This window comes from Lichenostomus cassidix, chromosome 3 (assembly GCF_008360975.1).
Source record: "Lichenostomus cassidix isolate B80296 chromosome 3, HeHo_3.0, whole genome shotgun sequence".
NCBI classification, from domain to species: domain Eukaryota; kingdom Metazoa; phylum Chordata; class Aves; order Passeriformes; family Meliphagidae; genus Lichenostomus; species Lichenostomus cassidix.
In genome coordinates this window covers 32,783,539-32,803,005 of record NC_139483.1, presented here as the reverse complement: position 1 = coordinate 32,803,005, position 19,467 = coordinate 32,783,539, and the positions used below count along the sequence as shown (strand labels likewise).

General features: G+C 44.1%; 2 protein-coding genes and 1 long non-coding RNA gene across 7 annotated transcripts in view; 1 reads left to right on the top strand and 2 right to left on the bottom strand.

Annotated features, from left to right (window-relative positions):
- The window catches only part of SPAST (spastin), a 39,284-nt gene extending 37,464 nt beyond the window's left edge, over positions 1-1,820 (bottom strand). For 2 of the 3 annotated variants that reach the window (XM_085055204.1, XM_085055205.1), the window contains exon 1: positions 1,311-1,819. In XM_085055204.1, coding sequence (XP_084911330.1) covers positions 1,311-1,716 — 406 coding nt within the window. In that variant the 5' untranslated portion in view covers positions 1,717-1,819. Of the gene's footprint in view, positions 1-1,310 lie in introns of all 3 variants that reach the window. The other variant, XM_085055207.1, reaches the window with a different exon arrangement.
- A 4,255-nt stretch (positions 1,821-6,075) lies between these two features.
- DPY30 (dpy-30 histone methyltransferase complex regulatory subunit) lies at positions 6,076-11,735 on the top strand. 3 transcript variants are annotated; one of them, XM_085055201.1, is made up of 5 exons: positions 6,076-6,167; positions 6,740-6,813; positions 6,898-6,945; positions 8,103-8,242; positions 11,503-11,735. In XM_085055201.1, the coding sequence occupies exons 2-5, from the start codon at positions 6,778-6,780 to the stop codon at positions 11,573-11,575; spliced, it is 297 nt and encodes a 98-aa protein (XP_084911327.1). In that variant the 5' UTR covers positions 6,076-6,167; positions 6,740-6,777; the 3' UTR covers positions 11,576-11,735. The 3 variants fall into 3 exon arrangements, with proteins under 3 accessions (XP_084911327.1, XP_084911328.1, XP_084911329.1); XM_085055202.1 differs by lacking the exon at positions 6,076-6,167 and adding an exon at positions 6,257-6,269; XM_085055203.1 differs by lacking the exon at positions 6,076-6,167 and adding an exon at positions 6,278-6,315.
- On the bottom strand, positions 10,993-19,290 carry LOC146439416 (uncharacterized). Its single transcript, XR_014850794.1, has 2 exons — positions 13,999-19,290; positions 10,993-12,496 (listed from the first exon to the last, which is right to left on the bottom strand). It is a non-coding gene; the product is annotated as an uncharacterized LOC146439416 (long non-coding RNA).
- Positions 19,291-19,467: the final 177 nt, after the last annotated feature.

The window sequence follows — 19,467 nt, the reverse complement described above, 5'->3', positions numbered from 1 at the left end:
CATCTTACTAAATGTATGACCTGTGCAGCTAATTCATGTACAATCACCCTAGAGGTATCTACAGAGCAAACCTATGATTAATACTAGTATTTAAGGGCTCATCCTCCAAACCACCAACAGTTTAACCAACAGTTAAAGGTCACAACAGTGGAATAGGCAACTGATAACATAAGATACTTCTCACAATCACTGAAGCTTTCAGCCACCTCACCTTCTTTCATGCTTTGCTCCTATGACCCTCAGTGCTCTCTCACTGTACATCTGTGCTGAACTAACCTTGCTGCACATGGTGCAGGGTTTTTTTTCTCTCCCAGAGCTTACCACTGCCACTCCCAAATTGTCAAGGCAAAGAAGGACACATCCCACGCTTTTATGATGCTCTCAGCATGTAGCTTCTATTGAAGGCCTATTCCTATATTTACAATCCCATCCTCTAGGATAGCAGTTTCATTAAAGGTCAACTGAAAGTGTAGAATAAAGTGTTCTGAGGTTTCCAGAGAATTTTTGAAAATAGCACAGCATGCTCCCAAGGCCTGCCTTTTACACACTGACAGAATCGTGCATGTGGAATAAATAGTTAAATTAAATGCAGTATCAAGAGTTTTCTCTTTTTTTAATGGTCTACAAAAAATAAAAAAATCCCTACTCCCGTGCTTTATTTAACTGAATCCTAAACATCTTCCTTAAGATCTTCTCATCACATATTGGTAGGTTTTTAGGTTTTCTAAGAGGATGCATGTCAAGCAGTTTTACAAAAACATTTTTTATGAAACTGCCAAAATACAAGTATTTCTTTCCTTAAAAGTCAGACCACTCCAAACGGGCATTTTGAGGGCCAAGTAACCCGTAACCTCGCTCCAGCACTCACACCATTTGTCAGGCAGTGCATTAAAGGATGCACCCTTATTATTGTCCTTGGCGCTTTTGTTGTCCGGCGGGCTCGGTGAAGGCCACTTACAGTCACACACCCGCCCGCAATTTTTAATCGCCTCACCCAGACCTCCGCAGGAAAAGCTCTCTAAGTTATTGGGGAGAAATACAAGCACTTGTATTGCGCGGGGAAGGAACCCGAGGCGCAGCTTTGTGATCCGACCCGCACCTGCGGGCTGCGGCACGGCCGGGCACCGAAGCACCGCCACCGCATGCGGGCACAGCGCGGATCTCCCCCGCACACAGCCTCCGCAGCCCGCATTTCTCTCCGGAGCGGGTTTTGTCTGATCTCAGCTGAAAGCGCTTCCACAGCACGGGGTGGGAAGGCCCTGCCCGCCCTCCCCCCGCACCCCGGGGCGGCCGCGGGCGCTCCCCCCTACCTGTCTCGTCCTCATCGATGCGCAGCGCCATGGAGATGCACTCGAAGGCCCGCTTGTGGCACGCCCGCACCGTCTCGGGCGCCCCGCCGGGCTCGGGCGCGTCGCCGGCCCCGGCCCTGCTGCCCTTGGCGGCCATGAGGGCGCCGCGGGAGAGGCGCTCGCAGAGCCAGGCGAAGAGCAGCCCGAGCTGGAAGGCGACGAAGCGGAGCAGGGCGAAGGCGGCGAAGAGCGGGTACGAGAAGTAGTACAGGTTCCGCTTGTGCGGGGACGCCGCCGCCGCCGCCCCCGCCGGCGGCACGGGGGGCGCCGGCCCAGGCGGCGAGGAGGGAGAGGCGCCGGCGGCCGGAGGCGCGGAACTGGAGCCGGCTGAGCCCTTCTTCTTCCCTCGGCCGCCCGGAGAATTCATTCACCGCCGTCGCCATAACCCGCTGCCAGGGACTGACAACAACCGGCCATGGCGGTGGTGGCGGCGGCGACGCCCCTTTCGGCCGGCCCAGGGGGAGGGATGCGGGCGGCCCGGCCGGAGGCGGGGAGAGGTGGCACCGCCCCTGCCGCCTCGGGAAGCGAGGAGAGGTGGCACCGCCCCTGCCGCCTCGGGAAGCGAGGAGAGGTGGCACCGCCCCTGCCGCCACTGGAGGCGACGGGATGGCGCCTACAGCGCCCGGCCTGCCCCGCTCCCGCGGCCCGAGGGGCGGGCTCCCGGGAATGATCAGCCCTGGGCCCGGAAAGCACAAAATCACAGAATCGCTTTGGTTGGAAAGGACCTCTGAGGTCATCTCGTCCAACCTTTGACCCATCTAAAACTGGCCAGAGCACTAAGTACCACGTCCAGACGGTTTTTGAGCATCTTCACGGACGGTGACTCTACCACCTCCTCGGGCAGTCTGTTCCAATGTTAAACAACCCCTTCTGTGAAGAAATTCCTCCTAGTGTCCAACCTGGACCACACCCTGAGGCTGTGTCCCCTTGTCCTTTCGCTGGCTGCCCGGGAGGAGAGGCCTGACTCCCACCTGGCTACAGCCTCCTTCCAGGGAGTTGTAGAGAGCGCAGCTGGAGAGCTCCAGCCCTGGCCGATGCCGTTCAGTGTCCGCCCATGCAAACGCACCGAGTGGACGGGCGATGAATAATTTAGCAGGATTAATTATTCTGCCTGGAGCTGCGAGCCGCCCCGCAGGCACACTGCAGCGCAGGCTCCTGGCGCCGCTCCCGCCCGGAGTCACTGCTAGCGGCACCCGAGGAGAGCCCGGGGAGTTCCCTCGCACGGGGGGCGGGTGGCAGCCAGTCACCGGCGGTGGCCCTGCTCCCGCCGCTCCGCAGCTGCCCCCGGGAGAGCGCGCTCCGCTGCTTTGTCTGCTCCGCAGCTCTGTCATGGCAATCACAGGCTGTCTCCTCACATGCAGGCAGCTAATGGAATTCGGTATGCATTATAGATGCGTCGTTCTGGGGAAAAAAATTAATTAATTCCGTTTCCACTCTCGTTACCAAATGTGAACACTCAGTTGTCCAAGCCCTTGTCAATTACTTGCCCAGCCATAATATTTATGTATTTATTTGTGTCTCCACTAATGAGACAGATCTCCAGCTCCCCACTCCTTTGGTTATTTCAAACCTTAAAAATGCTTCGGTACATTTGGTCTAGCAAACCAGGGGAGGCATCCACACACCAGCATTCCCATCTTCTGTGGCTACTGCTATCTTCACCACTGTAGCAAACCCTTTCCTCTGTGCTTCAATCTTCCCACCCTTGTGGTTGCTTTGTCTGCTGGCTGATCTTTTTCAGAGTTGTTTTGCTTTGTCACACACTCTCGGTTTTACAACTAAAATACTGATGTTAGATTATGACACATCATCTCTCTGCTGCACCCCTGAACTGCACACCGTCGCTGAGACAGTCCCAAAATTGTAGACAGATAATTCAGTGCACAAGCAAGTTTCCCCCAGCTTATAGCAAGAAATTGTGGTTGATGGGGTATGTTAATTAAAAAGATATGCCAAACTACAATCACTACTGGCTGCAATATTTATTTTTACAAAACTAATATAAAACAATTGGGTTTTTTTTCTTATTTGCTTATGCCCCATATAGTTACTTCCAGGTGCCCCTGCTAATGTGTATTTATTTTCTTAAATGACAGGGAGGAGTGGTTTTCTTTTAATGACAGAACCAAATATTAAGTTTTTTTACTTACTTCTTTCTTACTTCTGTATAAAATACAGAATTTTATCAATTTATAAAATAACATACAAACATATAACAAATTAACTATTAATGACCTAGAACCATTATTAGATAGAGACACTGAACCTAGTAGCGCTGAAAAAATGCAGCAATGTACATCAAGTATTTTTATTCTGTGTTTGTAAGAAGGGTTATGTACTTCTATTGTAAAAATATCAAGTATTTTCCAGCCCACTCATGACTGAAGAAAGTTTAGTATCTTTTTTTCAGTATACTTAACTGCCCTTTAAAAAAATCTTGTTTCCTAATATAAAGGTTTAACGGAGTTTGTAAGACCAAAGAAATTCCAGAAGCTTCAAGCAATATTAATACTAAGTAGCATTCAAAAATGTGAAGTGAAATAAGCCCCATAACAATGGATTATTGATCTATTGTGTTTATTATCCCACTACTATCTAAAGTATCATCCCCTTCCTGAGCAAAACAGAAAAGTCAGCAAAGGAATAAGTTTATTAACAAGGACAGATTGACTGACAATAGAAGACAACATATCTCAATCAATCCTGACTAGTCAATTTATTCAGTTATTTTTATTTATTTTTTTTAATTTAGAATGACACCTTTGAAAATTGGGTGTCTGTATCATGGCAATAAAAGCATGCACTTAATAGAGGAGTAACAACACATTAAGCCAAAACACAGCTTCAAAAGCAGACATCAGTGAGAAATTGTGAGAAGGTTTTAATGCTTTTAGTGAAAACCTATAGAACCAGTTCACTATTGTGGCTATTAAATGTTTTAGTGCTCTGCAAGTTGAATTTCCCTACCCTCCTATATTAAGATGGCTATAGCAGTCATTGGACTTGTTAGTGAACTGTTCTAATTAATAATCTGGCATAAGATTAATGCTAGTTTGAAAAAAACAAAACAAAAGCCAAACCCTTAAACTACCTCAGAGCAGTGGGTGGCTTTCTGCTGATTAGTGAGATATTCTGGTTGAGCAAGGATTCTGGTGAACAAACCAGCAAGGTATGGAAGAAATGAAGCCTCGTTTTTTAGAGTGGGCAACTGTTGACTTTGCTCTCAAGACTGAGGACTTGTGAAATACAGGAGGTACAATGTGGTCTCTCAGCAAAAGGTTTGGTAATCTGAGCAGACCAGCATTACAGTCAAAGGAATTAGAAAGGTGCAACTACCCTGACACCACGATTTATCATTACACAAAAAGGTAAGTTGGAAGACCTGTTTTTCATTCCCAACACGACCCTTCTGCAAAACCTGAAGATAAAAGTATATATATATGGGGAAACAGGGCTAGGCATTTTTCAGGTATTCCAAATCCAATTCTCTAAAATGTCATTACTAGAACATGATGAAAAATTAGGAGAGAGGCTCAAAATGGACTGAAATGCTTATACCTCTTCACATTAAAAATTTGTTTGTATTCCCGTTCCAAGTTTTAGTACAGAAATCTCAGTGTTTTCACCTCACCTCTTCAGCATCAGGTAAATTTGCCAGCAGGAGGTACTAAAATCGACACAAAGGCAGGACACAGTTCTGCTCTAATTCCAAGTCCTTCAGTTGAGTATCTAATCTGTGACTGACCGCACTAGTTTTTGAGCCTGCTTATCACACTGGTAACATTGTCAGTTCTGCAAAGGTTATTGCAAATTAATTTATGTACACGTACTTCATTATTACCACCACTAGATTATTGCATCAGAGCAGAATCTATCGAGAACATGGCATTTTCTGTTATTTCTCTGCCATCTTTAATGTAAAGAAGTTCTTCCTCAAATTTATTTTCTAATGAATAGAAAACAAACCAATCTGGCACAGATGTTCATACACTGGTACAGTTTGTAACAGCACAACAGCCTACAGAAGCAGCAGGTTCTTCCATTTCCCAACAGCTTCAAGTCAGGACAGGATGACTGGAGCTGATGCCTGCAGAAAGCTGAGCAGCTGCGAGTTTGTTAACAGAGACTATTACCAGCCAGTAGTCACCCCTGTGTAAACCACATTCTACGCAGCTTGGAAGGTTATTTCACTAGCAAAGCCCCACTTTCAGACCCAGATTGACCTCAGCAATGTTATTTTTCGCGAACCCCGCTGTGACCTCCTCAGACAGCAAGCCGCAGCGGTTATGAGTACGAGCACATTTCTGTACCACAAAGCCCCCAAGCGCCAGTGTTTCTCGAAGGCTGACTGGGAGGCGGACACATCCCGCCAGTTCTACTCCCGACAGGACACCTGGAGACGAATCCCTTCCTTCCCTGCCTGCCGCTGAGCTCAGCTCTGCCCTCCCCTCGGCGGCGCTCGGCAGTGGGCGATGGGCGATGATGGGCGATGGGCGATGATGGGCGATGGGCGATGATGGGCGATGGGCGATGATGGGCCATGAGCGATGGGCGATGGGCGATGATGGGCGATGGGCGATGATGGGCGATGGGCGATGATGGGCCATGAGCGATGGGCGATGATGGATGATGGACGATGGACGATGGGCGATGGGCGATGATGGGCCATGGGCGATGATGGGCCCATCATGGGCCATGGGCGATGGGCAGGGCCCACCCGCCCCGCGCAGGCGCAGTGCGGCAGGGGCGGCCGCGCGGCGCTGCGCTGACGTCAGAAGAAGTCGCGGCAGCGGCGCGGTTGCTGCGGAGCGGCTCCCGGTGCGTCCCGCCGGCCCCGCTGTCCCGCCCGGCCCCGCTGTCCCGCCCGGCCCCGCTGTCCCGCCCGGCCCCGCTGTCCCGCCCGGCCCGCACCCACCGGCGGTGAGAGCCCTGCGCCCGGCCGCCTCTCCCCCGCGGCCCTCCCGGGGTACGGCCGGGGACGGCGCCCGCACGTGGCCCGCGGTGGCGGCGCGGCCCCAGCCCGGCCCTGCCCGTGGGGGTCTCGGGGCGCTGCGGCGTGGCGTGGGGTGGGGTGGTGGGAACGGCGGGGACGGACGGAGGGAAAGGGAAAGGGAAAGGGATGTCTCCGGCTTCCCGCGGGGATGCATGCTATATTTTGTGATCCCGGTACTGTACTCCTCAGCGGGCGTAACGCGAAACTTAAACGCACTTTGGGTTCTCCGTGCGGGAAGAACGTGTTCAAGTTTGGCGCGGGGGGAGCACGGAGCAATCCCTCTGCTCTCTAGTCATCGTGCCTTAGTAACCATTAGTAACCGAGCGATGCGCTATCGCTTAACTCAGCTGGGCTTCATCTCAGCCTGCTGACCAGTTTTTTAATTGATTTTTCCAAGATTTTCCTGGACGTCCAGCAAATTTCACTTTTCAAGTCATGGAGGGAGAACAGATTATGGAGGGACAGTCACAGGTATTACAATAAATGTTTTATGTACATCATGTTATATGTGTAAAAGGAGCATTTTAACTTAAATAACCATGTGTTATTTTACAGGTTCCGGAAAATCCTCATTCTGAATATGGTCTCACTGAAAATGTAGAGGTAACGAAGATTTTGTTGCAGTGAAAATCACATTTGTGACTGGGGGAAAAAAATTGAACCTTGAGTCTAACTTCAGCAAACGTAATATTCCCAATTGAGCCAAGCAATACCTGTCCCTTGTTTAAATGGCTGTAAATATATTTTCTGTTATGCTGCTTTTATTGTACTAAATGGTACTGAAGTAAATAATGAACCTTTTAATGAGTTGGGGTTTTTTGAAGTATCTTATGATTATTTTCTATTCTATTGCTATCTGTGAGAGATAGATAGAGCCACCAAAAAAGGCATCCACATGAGGCTCAACCAGTGCAGAGCAGACCAGACCAGGACCATCACTTCCGAACTCTATGGCATTTATTTACTGTTCCTTATTTTAAAACAAGCCTTCAGTCTCCGTTTGGTATAAGTTCCTACTTTGTGCTAAGCTTTTGCAGAAACTATTCTTAAACATCTTCTGTGACTCATGTCCCTGATAACTGCTTGTCTCTATGCCTCAGCTTCCACTACAGAACTGTAACACATTGGTCCTGTGTCAGTAGATGAATGTATGTTGCATTGAATACATTTGGTTTACTGGCAGTGGTAGGGTATCACTTTTTAACTACAGTTAATGGTGTGAGATGATTCGGCACTTTTTGACCAAAAAGTACCTGGAAGCATTTTGCATATATTTTCTTGAATGGTTCCATCTATACTTGAGTTGAGCACAGTCTCTAAGTACTTGACTGCAGCAGAGTCCCCTTTGTCAGACTTCCTGAATCCCTTCACCTGAATTCCTTGTGCTTTTAGCATTTTTGTGTTAGAAGCAGATGTGCACAGGAACTATGTAACTAAACTCTCGTTAGTTGTCATTCCTGCCTTAGTGGTGTAGAGTTCAAATCAGCAAATGCAAAAGCAAAAGTTACTGAGATTGGATGTCTTCTGTTTTACAAAACTTATGACTTTCAAACATTGTTCCCCCAAAACATAAGAATTTAACAGAAGGTTCCTCTGGGTTGGGTTTTTGTGTGAGGAAAAATACACACTTAAATTTTCTTAAAAGATGAAAAGAAGTTACTGCCAATGAACTGGAGAGATGGGTATTTTGAACACGCACTTCAAAGTAGATGTGGCTGCTATTACTGATGTTCACTCTTTATTATTTTTTTTTACTTCAGAGGATAGTAGAGAACGAGAAACTAAATGCCGAGAAAACAAAGCAGAAGGTGGATCTTCAGTCATTACCCACACGTGCCTACTTGGATCAGACAGTTGTACCTATCTTGCTACAGGGACTTGCTGTTCTTGCAAAAGAGAGGTAAGATGCTTCAGTGTTTCTTCTGTTCCTAGGAAAATGTAGGTCTCAAACTTGGGCAATGCGGCACCTTTCAGGCCTCACACACCACACATAGTTTTGCTCCTTGTAAGATCATCATTACAGCACGTTTATGAAACTCTGAATTACTGTGGTTGACCATGCAGGATGTGTTCCTCACTTAGGTGTGTATGGCATGATAAGAGTTATTTATTGAATTCATGATCTCTCAATGAGGTATGCTACTGTAAAAGTTTTGGAGGGAAAAATGGGAGGGGTTTTGTTATTAATTTTATCACATAATTCACCTTAGGGAAGCAATGCAAGAGGATGTTCTAGTTCTGAAGATTTTTGTAGTGTGGAATTAAAAAGAGTTTTGCTTGACATTTAAAAGAAAGACAGACAAATCAGGCATGACGTGCATCTTTGTCAGAGATTAAAATACTTTCTAAAGGGTGAGGCTGGCCCTACACTGTCAACACAGTAAGAAACAAAGTGATAGTTTATTCTCTGAGTAAAGATTATGCTGTTAAGGTGCCTTAGCTCTCTTTACCAGTCAGTGTAGAAGGGTATCCTTCACTAACAGCAAAGAGGTGTTCATCCGGAATAAATTAATTTCTAGCCTTTTGGTGCATCCTCTCTAGTGGCAAATCATACTGCATGTAACCATCTCTCAAACTGAAATAATAACAATCAAAAGCTGCTATAGATGACCATGATTACATCATGGCACCTAGAGTCAGAACAACCATCAACAGTGTATGAACTTCAAAAGGAGTTGGGAATTTGAACTGCAGTGTACAGACAGCTAATCAGGCAAAATTAGGCACCTAGCAAAGTCCACCCTGTGTGCACACGTGAGGGATGTGCAGATTTTCAGCTGACATCTGTGGGAGTTCAGCTGCAGACCCAATGTAAAACACAGCCTCAGGCTGATACCCCACCCTTATACTCTGGATACTTGTGTGACAGGCAAACTCTTTTTCTTTCCTTTTCCTGTTTTTTTGGGGTTGTTTTTGGTTTTTTTTTTTTAAATCTTCGTTATGGAAGGAGCTGTTTTTTATGGGGGCTCACACAAGAGTGAAGTAGGATCATTGATAGGAGGGGTTGGGGACCATACAGGTAAAAAACTTAACAATGTGAGCCTGCCAGGTTAAGCTGGCTGTTCAGCTAAGCATAATAAACCCTCAGGAGTGACAAAGCTTAACTATCAGCTCTGCTGTATAATCTTTTGCTTAAAATTGAACTGGAAAGTAACTACAGCATGCTAAGTTCTTTTTCTGAGGAATATAGAAATGTTCCAGGAACAGCCCAGTACATTTGATGATCGTGCCTGGAATGAAGTAGAAATTACCATCGAGGATAGTGAGCAGATGGATAAATGACATACTTGGGAGGAGGTCAACACAATTTTTGCCAGGTCTTTTAAGTGTCTTGGAGTTTATTGAAGGAGTCAGCAAGCATGCATACATCAAGAGGAATATAGATGATGCAGTCTGCCTGTTTAAATTTCCAAAAGGATTTTTGCATAGTTACTCACTAACAGCTTTTAAAGAGAGTTCGTTGCTGTTGGCCATTAAAGGAAAAGCCTTTATATGGATGAGGAACTGATGGGAAAATATGAGATAGAGGGTAGAAGTAAATGTTGAATTTTCATGGTGAAATGAGCTCAACACTAGAATCATGGAAAGGATCACTTACAACAATTTGCAGAAGTGGCTGTCAAAAGTTGTTAATGAGTTTTACAGAATAGGTTAGTGCATTTCGTGTTTCAGTTTCTGTGTTTCTAAGTTGATCAATTGTAAAGAATTGCACTTAAAACCATGAAGACTGCCTTGAAAAATTTAAACTGACAGAAAGTGACATTGAATCCAAATGAAAATAAAACTGTGGATATGGGAGGGTGATAACAAACACTAGTGACAAAATGTTAGATTCTGAGCTGACAATTACCCTTATGAAAAAATGTCTTAATCTGTTACGTGTCAGTGCACTGCTTTAATGAAAAATAAATTCTGAATGGTAGGACTGAAATTGAAGGAGTAAAACCAACGTAAAATCACAGGGTTAGAAAACAAGTGTAATGTCACTGTTTAAATTTGTAATTTGTTGTATTTTTAATGTTAAATGTAATGCGAATTCCCTTGTATTCTGGTAGAATGGAAAAGTAAGAGTGACAAGGTGGTCACAAGTATGGAGTTCTGTCTGTATACAGAGTGACTGAATAGACCATATGTAGAAAAGAGGCTTCTGTGGGAGAGCATATTAGGAATCTGTTAAATCACCACAGCACAGAGATGATGAATTGGGATGGACTGTTTATTATCTCTTCCGATACAGTAATTAAAATAAGTGAAGCAAGTAGCAAATTTATAATGAACAAAAGGAGCTGATCCTTCACAGGTCACATAATTAAGCTATTTTTTTTGCTTTCAGTTGAGGACATTAACATTTTATTTGTGCTCAAGAGGCAACTGGTCAAAGCTGTAGAGGAATCCACCCAGGACTATTAAGGGTGCTAGCTCAGAAATTGGTACTTGCTTGGAAGCCAAAAGGATGGTCCAGAGAAGTATCTCTGCGTATTTTTTTCCGGTTTTTATGCTCTGTATAGGCATATTTGCTCACTGCCAGACCTTTGATTTGACCTAGCGTGGAATAAGCAAGTTTGCCATTTATTCTGTGGACATAATCCAGATAACTAGGATTCATGTGGTAAAGCTGGAGGAACTTTTTTAAAAAACGTACAGACTAAGGCCAGTGATCAAAAGTGTTTATTATTGACTACTTGCAAGTTACAACACTTCTCAGACTAGAAGTTTTGTTGTGTTCATTTCAGTTTCCAGAAACCATGAAAACGACTTCTCCTACACAAAGCTACACAATACACTTGAAAAAAAATGAAGCAAAAAACCAGAGATTCACTTCTACTTTATATTGCATGAGTTACAGAAATAGGCAAATGCATGCCATCTCTAATGATGTACGTACAGTATTTATACTTAGAAACAGTTTTAGGTATGCAACTCCTATAGCAATTTAGTAGCATTGAACTAACAGTGACTGAAATCCCTTTATACAAACTTTCTCATCAGACATAAACTGGAAATTTACAGTCACTCTAGGTAGTTAGTCTTCCCTAAATCAATGCTCAGAAGTATTTGGGAGGAGTTATGTTGCCTTTAAGGGAAGGTGATTAGTTCTTCAGCTACCTAATTTCGTATAACCAAAAATAATTGCTTTTGATTTACTTTTTTTCTTTACAGACCACCAAATCCCATTGAATTTCTAGCAGCATATCTTTTAAAAAACAAGTCACAATTTGAGGACCGAAATTAAATCCATAAAAATGAGGACAGTTTGGCTGCTAGACTGAAATGCTCATTTGCCGCAATTTGTTTTCTGCTGTAAAAATCCTTCGGCCATGTTGTTGTCTTTCTTAACCGCACAATTTGCTTTATCTTTTGAGTTTATTTAATAAAGAACACTTTACATTTAATTGTTCTCTTGTTTTAAACTAGCTATTAAGAGACCTTCAAAATAAAGTACTGAAACTGCTCTACTGGATGAAAGTCTGAATAATTCCATGGGGCTACATCCTCTGAATGCATGAAATAAAGGGGAACAATTTATCATGGGAAGCACATGGCTGATAATGTATATAATTCGATTTTATATAGCACCCTCCATGTGCAAAACACCTGAACAGAGAGCAAATAAATGCAGAACAACTAGAATATATTTTGAGGAAGTATTAAGTAGTGAGGAGAGAACTTGCTTCAGAACACCAGAAAACGGTTTAGTTAAAAGAAACAATTAGACTAAACATCTGAATAGATCACCTGCACACAGTGTCCAGTGTTTCATGTAGGTACATCAATGACAAATGCTGAACAGCATACCTCATTAATCTCCTATGACTGGTGTTCTGGATTTAGCTGAAACACAAAATAAAGTTGGAAGTGACGTATAAGGGTTCTGTAATTCAGTTCTTTGTACTGCTACCCTTAGCTGGAGTGTTCTTCTCTGTCAGAGGTGGAATCATCAAGTTGCATTGGACCTATAAATATCGTCAAGTCTAACTCCCTGCTCCTCACAGGATTACTTGAATCTAAGCCATATGACCAAAAGCATAATCTAAATGCACCTTGCTGGAATTCTCACAGGCTTGGTGCCATGACCTCTTGCCTGTGAAGCCTGTTCAGTGAGCAGCCACCCTCTCAGTGAAGAGTCTTTTTCTGATGTCCAAGATGTCCTGATCTGCACAGTAAAATACCAAGTATTCTGATTTCTGCCCCCCAGGGTTCACTAGATATCTTTTGTTTTGTTTTTCCCATGCTTAACATCTTTTCTTGACCTCTTGTTTATTTTTCCTGTAATCTCAGTAAAGATAAAGGCCACAAACCTCTGGGTGCAATATAAGAAGTTGCAACAGAAGACAGGATCAGAAGAAAAAGAATTGAGATAGAAAATACTATGTTGTGAAATGATAGTATAAAAGCTCTGAAGCCATGAATATTGTGGACTCACTACTTGGCAATGGGTGCAGGGACTAGATACAGCCCTCAGAATTCCTGTTTTTGTTTTCTGATACTTGTAACAAGGAGTATAATCAATGTTCATGTGACACTTGAATCCAGGTTATGCATAGACCTGTTTTTCACAGACGGGAAGAATAACTGTAAATTGTGTGACAGTCACAGAAATGGTAAACTTAGCCTCCAAGAGTTGCTAAATTAATCTAAAGCATAAATTCTTACTAATAAACCTCACTTTAATACTGCCATCTTACCAAATCCACCTCTATTCTGTATTTCTTAGCTAATTGCTTTAACATAGCAAGCAGTTAAAACCTTTAAATTAAATTCTCAGCTGCAAGGATTGGGATTTTTTCCATGTGATATGAGAAGGCTGCATTTTTTTTTTTTGCAATTATGCATAAATTCACAGAGACTTGGATCTCTCATTTGACTTGTTTCCTAATGACTTAGGTACACATTGTATATGTGTTGTATATTATGAATGTCCCACTGCACAAATAGTATTTTCCCTTAGTTTGCTGACATGTAATTGAGTTTCCTATGGTAATCTGAAGATTTTTTTAAACATAAATAGCTTAGATACAGGGGTGTAAGAGTAGGCAGAAGACAGATCCTTCAGAGGGAAAAAAAAGTTTTCAATTGTCTACAAACCTGCAGGGAGTGAGAGCTTGCTGTTACTAGGACAGTTCTCACTATTTTACATATATCTTAGTATCTTGAAATGGAAACATTGAATTAGTAGAGTCTAAGAGCAGTAAGAGTGGGGAACAAATAAAAATTGAAAGAAGCCTGCAAACCCAAACTCAAGCCTAAAAGGTTTCATTTGGAAAATGTACCAAAATTTGGAAGGAGATTACTAATTCTATTGCATTGTGGTGAACACAGTCTCCATCAAACACTGACACTGAAAGGATTTTAACAACAGTGTTTTGACTTTCTTGAATGAGTAATAACATTTAAGTGAAGACAAGGAGACACCATAAAGACTTGGTACTGCTATTTTTATTGCTAAAATAGCATTCCAAGGTTTCATAAGTAACAACTTTGCAAGACTGTAAGAACTGTTAAGTGCAAGGGGAATCTATGCTGCTCCCCAGCTTCTATGTTGAGAATTTGTGCAAGACCATAGAAAAAGAAGCGGTTTCACTATTAATCCTCCCCAGACAGACCAATTTTCTTAGATCGTTGTACCAGAATTCAGAATACAATCAGATTTCTTACCTCACAGTAACACCTGTCAAGCAGCTGCACAAAACTTGAAACACTCTGGCTTTCTGCACAACTCTTGCATCAACTTGGAATTTCAAAGTATCAGTCCTAGTCCTGAGGCGAGCTGTCCCTGCCAGCAGCATGCCATCTAACCAGCTGCTGGCCTCACTGGTACATGGTGTCATCTGCTGTTGTTTTCCAGTGTAGGCTGGAGATTTGATAAAAAAGCCATGTTCACAAGGTGATGATGTTAGAAGATTTACTAGAGCAGCTTTTCTGGGAGCCTCTTCTGAGAAATAAATTGAAATGTGACCAGCAGCAGTGAACTCACCAGCTCTAAGAATTAAATCTTAGTGATTCCTTCAAATGTATGACAAGTCAAGCACAAATGTATAACAAATGTATAATAAGACAAGCACAACCATTTTCCTTTACTTGTTAAACTGGCTTCACCAACTGAGATGTTCTGCATAGAAGATACTCTGTTAACAGGAATAAGTAGCAAGTTATCCTGAATTATCTAGTTCTCAGTTAGAAAAGTAATGATAAAGTCCAAATTTTCAAAGCATTTACTTGTTTTAAACTCTCTCCGCTACAAAACAATGACAATTCTGTGAAGAGACTTGACAGACGCTTGCTATCCCAGTTTAATCTAGGAAAGAAAGTGGTTCTGTTTTTCCACAAGAAATAATAGTTCTGAAAGTTTCAAGACAAATTGTATTTAATTTTGAAGTACAAATAAATTTAGTGTAAAAGCTTGAAGAAATACTTGCAAATGGCAACTTTAGGTGTATGACAGGCCACTGCTCCATTATCTCTTGTTTTTTTAAAAATTATTTTTTTAATGTTCATTACCCCAGGTAACTGAGTTGGTATATGGTCCAAAAGGCAGTGAAATTGAGCAGAAAATAAAATTGAATACCCAGTTTGCTTGACAACATGCCTTTCAAGATGACTATTTTAGATCTCCAATATCCAGAAGTTACTATTCAGTAACTGTGAAAGAATTACATATGAGTCATACGCAGTATTTTGAAGTGTGCCTTTTTAACTGCTTCCACTGAGAACATTATCTTTTACCTGGAAAGGACCAACGACAGAAGAAAGAATTTCCCACCAAAAGCAATTCTGATCAAAGGATTCTACATCCTTGTATTCTGAAGCCTGTTACCACCTAAAACTACAGTTTGACTTGCCAAATCTTTTTTTTTTTGCACCTCTGATTTATCAAGGACTTTCTCCAAAATCAGTACATGTCTTTGAGCAATCCATTTTATTTTCCGAAGCACTGTCACCATTGTAAATGAAGTCTGATCAAAAGAACTTCTCTCTCCCCATCAGACTTTCTAGAAATAAAAGAGCTGCTTTCAAACAAATGAAAAATCTGAAAAACTCTGAAAGATACAAGCAGTTGAAATCTGTAGGTTGGAAAGGAAACATGAGAAGAATTCCTATGCCTACCACGCTTCATAGAGTGGAGGTTTTGATATATTCTTATCATTGTACTAATTGCATAACAAATTATTCTTAGCCAAGCCTTAGCTTGTGTTCCCTATTCCATTTCATAGTCAGGATTCATTTTAAGACTACATAGCCTGGATCACAGAAGTATAGAATGCCAGCTGTTACAGAAAGAGGCATTTTACCATGATGAAAAGTCTATCAGCACCGTTTCTGCCAATGTTCCCATTCAAATACAGTTTTAAGCGAGGATTTCAAATGTAAATGTGCCATGAATAATCATGGGGCAGTTTACATCAGTGCTAGTGCAACACTGACTAGGAATGTGTCATATTCCTATTCCCAATGTGCTTTTAGCTCTCTTAAGTTTGCTTTGCAATTGTGTGTAACAGACCTGTTTTCCAAGAGGAGCCTAAATTGATAAAAGGCTGCTGGGTGGTTGAGAAGTATTTACAAGATGGATAATTACCCACTGATATTATCTCAGATTCTCTTACATTACACAGGAAGTGGAGATATTTCCCTTGTAAGGACTGTGAAGCTGGGGTTGAGGTGGGGGTGGTTGCTTTTAACAGTAGAAGGAAGGACTGGTAGGAACAGCAGGTTCCTCAGATGCAGAACAACAGTTTGTAAATAGAAAAACCTAAAGTAACAGTGAACAGCTTCCTGAGAAGGGAGGGGACAGGAAGCAGACTTTGTGAAAAACATTATAGGAAAGAACCACGTGCAAGAGGACACTGAGAGCAAAAACCAAGAAAGCAACAGACTTTGAAAGCTGGGCCAGCTGAAGACATGTCCCATTCCAGTTGTCAGAGATGTCACAGGGTATTACTCAAGGAAAACCCTGTATGCTAAGGACACTTTTGCCAGTGCCTTCACACTTTTCTTCCAGGTAAGGAACAAACTGCCAACAGAGACACGTGTGCAGCAGAGGTCTGTGCTTTAAGGGTACGCAGACTTGGGGGATTGTCCATGTATTGTGTCAGCTCTCCCTGCGTATCACAGCAAAATGACTGGAGCAACAGCTCTGAACAGTTAAGGGCTCCTGTTACTGCTCCCCATACAAACAGTGCTTGGAAGAATTGTAGATGAAGCTGGAGCATCTCCCAACCTAACCTATGCTTCACAGCATTCCACTGAAAGCTCAGCCTAGTTTCTTGGTCTCTGGCTAGAACATTTCCATATCCCTGTGACCTGAGTACCAGGAACCCCAGCCCATGGCTGGGATCCTACCCTGAGGGAAAGGACCCACGAGGATCAGCAAGTCCAACTCCTGGCCCTGCAGAGGACACCCCAAGACTCACACTATGTGCCTGAGACCATTTTCCAAACACTTCTTGAAGGGCTGACTGCTTTTCTGCTTCTGCCCCTTCCATTTACATGTGGTACTGGGGGAACATATCACTGGCCCTTACAAAAACAATAAATGATCTGGAGAAGATAGTTAAAAATTTAACAACAGGAACCCACAAATCACTAAACACTGCTTAATGGTATTATGTCAACCTGTGATAGGGTACAAATTAAAACCTACTGTCACCCTTACCAGTGGAAATGGCAGAAATTGCTTTTGTGTTATGGCTAACAAGCTTTGTCAGGAGCAAGCAAAAACTGAGGAGGATGTTCTTGAGCTTCCATGGCCTCTGGATTGACAGTGCTAACTGAAAACACAGAAGGACTGAGATTCACTTTCCCCTGGCTGTCACAGTGTTTGTGGCACATACCACAATTTAAGGATGAGCAAAGAAAAAAAAAGCCTGTGCTTTCTGTGACCTGCTGACACTGAGCTGTAGTGTTCCTCTGCATCTACATGGATGCCATGTTCACACTAGATCCAGTAAAAACTTCATCCTAATCTGCACCTCGTCTAGGAGAGATAAAACTACACACAAGGAAAGAAAGGTTAATGAGGAAAGCAAGGGAAAAGGAAGCTTAAAAAAGAAGCACAAGGAGAAAAGGAATCCAGCCTGTTATACAGCCACAACAAGAAGAGATATATTTAAGAAATCTTTAAAGGCAAGCTGAGGAGGAAAAAGCCACTACATAAAGAGAGATTGTACACCCAGAAGAAAATACTTATAAAATGTTTTTACTTACTAAAGCATCTAGATTGCCACTCTGTTCTTTAATTTAATTGGAGAGGAAATGCTTAGAGAAAATTAAAACCGTTCCACTAAATGACAGAAAATAATACCAGAAAATTATTTTAACTTCCATTTCCTCTAAGATGTTCATCCTAGCAGCCTCCTCTAACTGTTGGTGGTGGACTATGGGACAATGGTGTATCAATAACTTGAATATACCCTGGTGTGACCCATTTTTAAAATATATAATCACTACATTTATTTTTCTCCATGGAGTGAAATTTATCCTCTGCTGCATTTAGTTAACTTTATGGAAGGATTAGTTTATTGAAAGTTCACTTCACGAACTGTTCTTACTACTGAAGTTTATGTAAATGATTTGAAAGGTATAAATGGGTATCACAACTACAATACAGTTTTATGTTACAGCAGTCAGGTAGGGTAGTTCTTCCAGTCTAGGCAGCAGTTATAATCCACATTAACATTTTCAAGACACTGTTTGTAAAATAACAATGGAATACAGTATGTGTATATAGAGCAGTGAAGGCTACATAAAACATTAGACATTTGTTGGGATAGTCGGGCCCTGTTTCCTTGTGACCACTTACTAGAAATATTACTAATTGGAGACTCCAGTCCTTACTGCCCCTCAGCTGCAGTGGCAGGCCAGTGTCATGGGTGCAGAGCAGGATCCTCACTGATAAAAAGAATGTCAGCCATGTCTGCAGCACGAGCCTTTTTGATCTCCAAGACACACTGCGAACACGCCTTTGTCCCCTGCTTCCTTTGTTTTACTGCAAAAAACATCAAAACCAAAACAAAACCAAAACACCCCCCCAAACCTCTGTATTTTGCAGGCATTTGTAACTGCCTGGAGGACTTTCCGAAGCATGAGATGACAAAGGGGAGGAGGAGAATGTTTCCTGCCCTGGCCCACACGTGCTCCACCTCACAAAGCCCCAGCCTGCCTCTAAGGCCTCAATGGCTGCAGCCCCTCATCTCTCCCGCTGTGCTTTCCTCTCTGCTGCTTGCACCTCTCACGTCAGCCGCTAAAATTGCTTTTTCCCTTCCCCCTGTTGTACTGGCCATACTCCCCTTTCCAGTTCTGCCTCGTTAGCTATTTTGAGCCACGCTTCATGTCTCCATGGCAGCAGTCCATTCACCCAGATAATCATAATTAAAAAAAATAAATTAAAGGGGTGGGGAAGCTTTAAGCTGAGAAGAACCGGAGACTTGCACACAGCTGTAGTGGCACGGCCCTCGCTCCGTGCCACGGTGCCACGGGCGTCACGGCACGGACAGGGAGGCGTCGGGAAAGATCCCAGCTCGGAAACACCGAGCCCTAGCGCAGCAGAATCGCTGTTCCCGAAGATGCCTTTGGGAAACGGTGCTTCGTCCCTCGAATCCCCAGCACCCCAGCTGGTCCCAGGGCCGTGCCGGGCGCGGGAAGCACTGGAGGCAGCGGATAACGGGACGCTGCCGGGCCATCCCGGGGGTCTCCCGGCCCCCCCGCCCCGCTCCCCTCGGCTGACCCGCGCCCGGAATCTGCCCCGCCACCACGGAGACACGGCCCGGCCAATCAGCGCGCACGGCACCCATCGCCACGGCAACGCGCCGGCCAATCCGCGGAGGGCTCTCCCGCCAGGCCACGCCCCCTGTCCCTCCCCCGAGGGGCGGTGCCGCACTTGTCAAAGAGGTGGGCGGGGCCGGCGGAGGGCGAACGGCCAATCAGGACGAGGCTTTTGCTTTGGTGCCCAATGGGGGCGCGGCGCCCGCGCGGCCCTTAGTCCACGGGAGCCGAGCGGGGCCAAACCCAGCTGCGGCCGCGGCCTCCTTCTCTCCGCGCCCCCCCACCCGCCGGCGCGGAGTTGGCGGCGGCGGCCTCGGGCTCTGTCCCCGCGTCCCCCCTCCGCGACCCCGCCCGGCCCCGCGCCCC